The sequence below is a fragment of the Phragmites australis genome, chromosome 1 (genome assembly GCF_958298935.1).
Source record: "Phragmites australis chromosome 1, lpPhrAust1.1, whole genome shotgun sequence".
Lineage (NCBI taxonomy): Eukaryota > Viridiplantae > Streptophyta > Magnoliopsida > Poales > Poaceae > Phragmites > Phragmites australis.
This window is the reverse complement of record NC_084921.1, coordinates 44,899,172-44,905,672: the sequence shown is the minus strand read 5'-3', so window position 1 is coordinate 44,905,672 and position 6,501 is coordinate 44,899,172. Positions and strand designations below refer to the sequence as shown.

The 6,501-nt window shown below is 43.3% G+C and overlaps 1 protein-coding gene across 2 annotated transcripts; it reads left to right on the top strand.

The window, feature by feature from the left end:
* The first annotated feature begins 954 nt into the window (after positions 1-954).
* On the top strand, positions 955-6,501 carry LOC133921876 (uncharacterized). 2 transcript variants are annotated; one of them, XM_062366956.1, is made up of 7 exons: positions 955-1,163; positions 2,208-2,349; positions 4,688-4,835; positions 4,911-4,986; positions 5,519-5,630; positions 5,722-5,813; positions 6,081-6,501. In XM_062366956.1, the coding sequence occupies exons 1-7, from the start codon at positions 1,128-1,130 to the stop codon at positions 6,096-6,098; spliced, it is 624 nt and encodes a 207-aa protein (XP_062222940.1). In that variant the 5' UTR covers positions 955-1,127; the 3' UTR covers positions 6,099-6,501. The 2 variants fall into 2 exon arrangements, with proteins under 2 accessions (XP_062222940.1, XP_062222934.1); XM_062366950.1 differs by having other exon boundaries at positions 6,054-6,501.

Genomic DNA, 6,501 nt, shown 5'->3' with positions numbered 1-6,501 from the left:
AAGTTGACTAGGGTGTATTGTTGCGAGTGTGGCATCCGTAGGTCATCTTCTCTACCCTTAGAAAAACAAACACAACAACCCATCATCTCTAAACTCACTCTATCCCTCCCCGAAAATGCATAGATCCTCCTAGCTACTTGAATCTCCACCCGTTATGGATTTACGCATTTCTTCACAACAAAAGTTTCTAAACAGTTGTATATGTACATATTAGTGAAATATATTCGTCTTGCAGAAATTTGTAAAAAAACTTGCACATATGTGTATAAAAAGATATACATTCTTTGCATAATAGAGAGTATTGTATCTTGTTTTTATGGTACGCATATTTTTTTTAAATCACATACACACATAGTTTTTTAGAATCACATACATAAATATTTTACACAAAATTTTTCAAATATACATATTTTACCAACACATGTATAGTCTTTTTAGAATTTGAAAGTGGGGAGACATGGAAACCCATAATGGTGGAGATCCCTCTAGTAGCAGATAATCCGCGTTATATCTTTCTTATGATTAAGTGGACGAGTGAATATGTGTGAATGCACGATAGATGTTGTGATTAAGGCTCCGAGGTTGCCGACAACGGCGGCTTCCTTATGAGGATTTGTCTGCTACTGGGCATAGAGAGAGGTTGCTAGGTGGGAGCGGGAGCGAAGCAGCGAGACAGTGGGGGTGTCATCGGTTGCGGGCGACAGAGGATGACCGGATGGATGGTGCCGAAGCGAGTGGAGATGATCTGACAGAGCCGAGTTAGCACGATGATAGACGGCACTGACAAATCCGATGATAAAAATGCTGCTGGAGATAAGCGAAAGAGGGCAGGAGGTGGGGACAAACACACCGAGAGGGCGACACTACCATATTTCGATCGAACCGCTCGACTGAAAATAAATAGGCGTCTCAAGTATAGCATGGCCTATGTTTTTTTACCATGCGATCACCACGGGTCGTATTCGACAAAAGGCGAAAAAAATAAAATAAAATACGGGTCAAATCCTCCTTTCAGGAATCCTCGCTCGGATCCCCCAGGCCCCAGCAGCGGACAGCACCAGCCTCCGTCCCCCCGCGGCCGGATTCCGCCCCGCATCCGGCGCCGGCCTCCTCCCCTCTCCTACACCATGATGGACCTGGATCCCCGCCTCTACGAGAACGTCGTACGCTCCCTCTCCATGCGCGCACTTCTACCCCCACTTGTGCAATCCTAGTATTTGTTTTCTTTGTTTAGGCGCTCCATTATAGAGCTCTTGTGGATTTGTTCCTGCTTGCGTGCCAATTTGGTATTCCTTTATGTTCGATATTGGATTCGTTGTATGGAGAGGGTAAGATGTTTTCTTGGATTATGTTTCGAAAATATGGTTTCCTGGATTTTTGGAGTGCTTGGACTTGTAGGATTCGCTCGTGTTAGGGTTTGCGGTGAAAAAGAGATTGGAAGTTTGTCGGTAAGGCGGCTTCTAGTTATGGAAGATTTGAACCTTGTCGATTGCGTGGTTCAGGCGGCTTGGGATCCAACGCAGTTTAAGTGGTTATTCTGCTTCATGGCGGTGGGCGGCATGCCGCCAAGCTCATTTGGTGTTTAGTGGGTAACTTTATTGGGGGACAATGTTGCAGGCAATCCAATTTGGTGTTCGACAATTGAGTATAGAGTACAGATAGTTTTCCTTTTTGAGAACTTAGAGTGCAAATATTTGAGCCAGTAGTGCATACTTCCTAATCTTGTATTTGTTGAAAAGGATTGTGCAATGTTGGAAATAGTAATTGCTATTCCCCCACAATCCACCAATCTATATGGCACCAAAGCTAGCCAAACACGGGTGCCAAATCCTTAATTGAATCCTGTTGTTGGCCCAAAACTGAACGTTGATCAATGTCACCTGCACATGGCTGCTCCTGCCTTTGTCATAGCCTGACCACCACCACGCAATGATTCATCCAGTCACCGTGCCTTACTGCTGACTTACTGATTCATCCCATGCGTATTTATGGTGTACTCATGCACTATGCCAACCTTACCAATGGTTTCGTCTTCTACCCATTGTTGTCATATTCAATTAATGGAAATTACTTACTAGTTACTATTGCCTGTTGTTGGATAACTGGAGTAACATGAGTTGTTTTTTTATGTGGCTATTAACATAAATTGTATCATTGTCTTTGTTAAGTTATAGTATGCTATTGACATAAATTTCTCCCTACTGCAGTCTGTCAGTGATAACGATGTTCGCAACATAGTACTATCATATCTTATGCACAACTGTTTTAAGGAGACGGCAGAGACATTCCTATCCAGCACTGGGTTGAAATTACCTGTTGATTATAGTTTGGATGTGGATAAGCGTAAAGGTATTTACTTGCAGGTCAATACTGGATCTTTTGTCTACATCATTTATGGACGTGTCTTGTTAAATTGCACGATTAAGCACTTCTGCATATTTTGGTAAATTCCCTGCAGTTCTGGACCTCTGGTATAGAAATGGTGCGCTTTGATATTACTTCCGGTCTTCATATTCCTCTGTAGCCTTGCATTGTGATTTTGATGTTAATAGAACATGTGCAATACCAACCAGTAATTCAGCTAACTGAAATGTTCTAAATCAACTGCTCAGTGGAGTTATCTCTGTTCAAAACAGATGCTATTGTTATTTATTCTCATTTATCACTCTATCACTAGTTGTTAGATGTGATCCCTTGCACACCATACAAATGCAGGTTTTGCTCAAATATTTACCTGGACAGTAAACATATATTGAATCAACAAAAGTGGGTATAACTATTTATTGTTACTATAGTTCAGGTTTTCCCGTGGCTTAGCAAAAACCTAAGCAATGGATAATCCCTGTCAATTCTTGCATGCAGAATTTTTTTTTTCTGGATTGATATGGCTGGGATTATGGAGCGCACTCGACCTCGCTAGAGGCTCTGAGCGGCGGTTTAGTTTAGATGGAACTTTCTTATTTATTCATTGCTTAATGAAATAGATGCACAGCTGCCTCTTAAATAGGCAAGCCCCCCTAACAAACTCTATCTCTAAGCAACTAAAGGATAACAATGCAACTAACGCAACCTCCATGCATGCTAACGAAGCTAACAACCCGAATCTCCTCACTTATGCATGTAGTTAACTAATGCATCCCGGTGACTAACTAAACACTAACTAAACTAATTGACTTGATCTTCTGTTGGACGTGCTGCTGCCTAGCCACATGCGAGTCGTCACCACACCGCACGGCCGCTGCGCCACTGGACTGGCTCGAGGCCCAGCCAATAACACCCATGTTGGCTCCGAATGGACGCGAGGGTAGTAAGCCAGCATTGGAGTGTCATGGGTAGGACAACGGTGGTGTTGGCTGCAGTTGTCATCAGGAGGTTGAGTGACCCAAGCCAAGCTGCATGTGAACTCCTTGCACCACTTGATAAGGCAACAGTGGAGCACATACGATGATGACGTGCTCGCGTTCAAGGCAGCTGGCGTGTTCCACACCGTTGAAGGCATGGCGTCGGTCGGCGGCGAGGTGAACACCGAAGTCATCCCGACAATCATGCACATGCCCTCAGCAGCGAGCTTATTGGCCCAGCTTGAACATGCAGCATCACAACCACCTCAGCCAGAGCTGTGACACCGTCTAGTTGTTGGGCAGCTTGGTCGGCAAAGCTGTCGACGTTGCTGCAGGGCAGGACCTCCGAGCTATCGATGATGAAGTCGGCGCCAACATAAGGAAGCACAACCTGATTGTCAATGATGGATGGAATCTCCCGGTGATTGGTGTGGAGGCTGATATCCGTGTGCATGTACTTGATTTGGTACTCTTCCTTGCCATGGACTTCAGCTATCTCAATCTCACTGGCCACACCCTTGTTGATGGCCATAGATGCCTCTGCCACGGTAGACAGCCGCAGCACCTTCGGCATCGCCCATGCCATAGCCGCCGGGCTCGTGTGCGAGCTGCTTGCTCAGCAGTTGGTTAACAGCCACATTGAGGGAGGAGAATTGGGTATGGATGTGGGAGATCTCATTATTGTGGCAGTCGACGGCGAGCAGAATCCGGTCAAGCTTGGACGTGATGTCGGCCATGGTCGCTGTATCACCCACGACTGATACCAAAGATGATATGGCTGGGATTATGGAGTGCACTTGCCCTCGCTAAAGGCTCTGAGTGGCGGTTTAGATGGAACTTTCTTGTTTATTCATTGCTTAATGAAACAGATACACGGCTGCCTCTTAAATAGGTAAGCCCCACTAACAAACTCTATCTCTAAGCAACTAAAGGATAACAATGCAACTAACGCAATCTCCATGCATGCTAACGAAGCTAACAACCCAAATCTCCTCATGTATGCATGTAGCTAACTAACGCATCCCGGTAACTAACTAAACTAATTTACTTGATCTTCTGTTGGACGTGCTGCTGCCTAGCCGCACGCGAATCGTCACCACACCGCACGGCTGCTGCGCCGCTGGACTGGCCCGAGGCCCAGCCCATAACAGGATACTTGTTGAGTGCAGCTGATTGCTTGTTCTTTAGTACTTCATATGAAATAGTTTGCAGTTCCGATGGATAGTAAATGCGTTCTAGTTAATTTTTCATGACTATAAAAGTTTTAAAAAACACTATTTCTGTTCCCATTTGTCTGCATGCATGCACTGTTTGCATCTAATGCCGTGCCTTGATTTTTCTTTCAGAGATTTTTAATTTTGTGTTAGAAGGGAATGCACTGAAGGCCAAAGAGCTCACAGAAGAGCTGGCAGCTAACTTGCTGGAAAATGATATGGATTTACATTTTGATCTTTTAAGTCTTCACTTCATTGAGCTAGTTCGTTCCAGAAAATGGTGAGTTTGTGAAATTTAATTTGGAGGGAAAATATTGTTACATGGTTTGATTAATCTGGATGTTTTGACTGACAGCACAGAAGCTCTTGAGTTTGGTCAGAAAAAGTTGACATCATTTGGGAAAGTTCCCAAGTATGTTGAGAAACTAGAGGTACCATTTCCTTAAGCATACAGGACTCAGAATGCAACTTTTTTCCTTTGTTTATTTTAGATAGCTTTAGGCCTCCTTTTGAGCCTATGCAGTACAAGGGATTTCTTTTGTCCTGTATGCATTAGATATGTATCAAAGGATGTGCTAGCAAAACAGTACTGGTACCTTACAACCTCCATTCTGCTTGATGCCATATTTGGTTGAAATGCTACTGAAAGATGATGTATTTTTATTATGTTTAGTACATAAACCATACAAAGTGCGTTGAGTTTGATTTGCTTTGTCAGGTAATGTACTGGTAACTACATTTTGTTTGGCAACCAGTAATAATGAGTAATGGTTTGTCGTCACAACTATCTTTAGTTTTTTAATTAAAAAAAACTTGTGTTGAAGATGATTGAAGTAGTGAAGGACCGTTCTGCCAGTTAAAACGTATTTTCATTTTGCTTAGCAGATCAAGGGACTGATGATATGTTTGGATGTTTAGTTTGTATTATACAAGAATATTAAAACCCAAATTTTCATTGTATAGGACTTTATGGCCCTCCTAGCATATGAAGAGCCTGAGAAGTCACCTATGTTTCATCTACTAAGCCCAGAGTACAGGCAGAATGTTGCAGATAGCTTGAATCGAGCCATCCTTGGTATGTTTGAAGATATCCTGCTTAGCTCCTGGTATCGTAACCTCATTTCCCCATGATACGATTGTGATCTTCCTCTCATGATCAATGACAGCACATGCTAATCTGCCTGCATATTCATCATTGGAGAGAGTGGTACAGCAAGCAACTGTGGTTCGACAATACCTACAGCAGGAAGTTGGCCAGGTAACACGGCTCTGATTACTCATCAGTCGTGAATCTGTATCATATCTTGTTGCAACCTTCAATTTATGTTGGCATCATCTCATAATTTTTCACTAGTAGCAATATATGTGTTTTAATTGAGAGGACTGCTTACGCATCTTATGTTCTTGGAAGTTGTGTCTGCTAGTCTGCTTCAATTGCAATTTCATAATTGTTCCCAACTCCATGCTGCACGCGTGACATCTGAAACTCTTGGAGCAGGATTCTTACCCACCATTTTCTTTGAAGGCCTTTCTGAGCAAGTAAGGTGCAATCGGTGCAACCGGTAAATTCTTCAGAAAGGCTATCACCTTCCAGGCCATTGGGCACCTCTACCCTTAAAGAGTGCATAAACGATGATGCAGTTTATATACAATTCAGAGAGACACCTTCTGCATTAAGTTGACACAATGTCTGCAGTTGAAGTGGTGTACTTTGAACTAGGGATGTTGCATGTGTTCTGTTCCCTTGGTTTATATACTGTTTCCTTTCCCCTCTTAGACATAGCTAAAGCTCTTGGAGTACATATGACCCACCTTGAGCTATTCTGTGTATCCGTTCCGTGAGCTTAGTTTGAGCCAGTTTGTTGTGCACTATGTGCCTGATGCAAATGATGCAGGCCAAGCCATTGTGGTCGGGCCTCCATTCCTCATGAAATTTTTATATCAAA

Coding starts and splice junctions, on each gene's coding strand:
- LOC133921876 (XM_062366950.1), top strand. CDS start 1,128: ATGATGGACCTGGATCCCCGCCTCTACGAGAACGTC. Junction 5,631..5,721: donor CTTGAATCGAGCCATCCTTG/GTATGTTTGAAG, acceptor GATCAATGACAG/CACATGCTAATCTGCCTGCA. Junction 5,814..6,053: donor TACAGCAGGAAGTTGGCCAG/GTAACACGGCTC, acceptor CTCTTGGAGCAG/GATTCTTACCCACCATTTTC.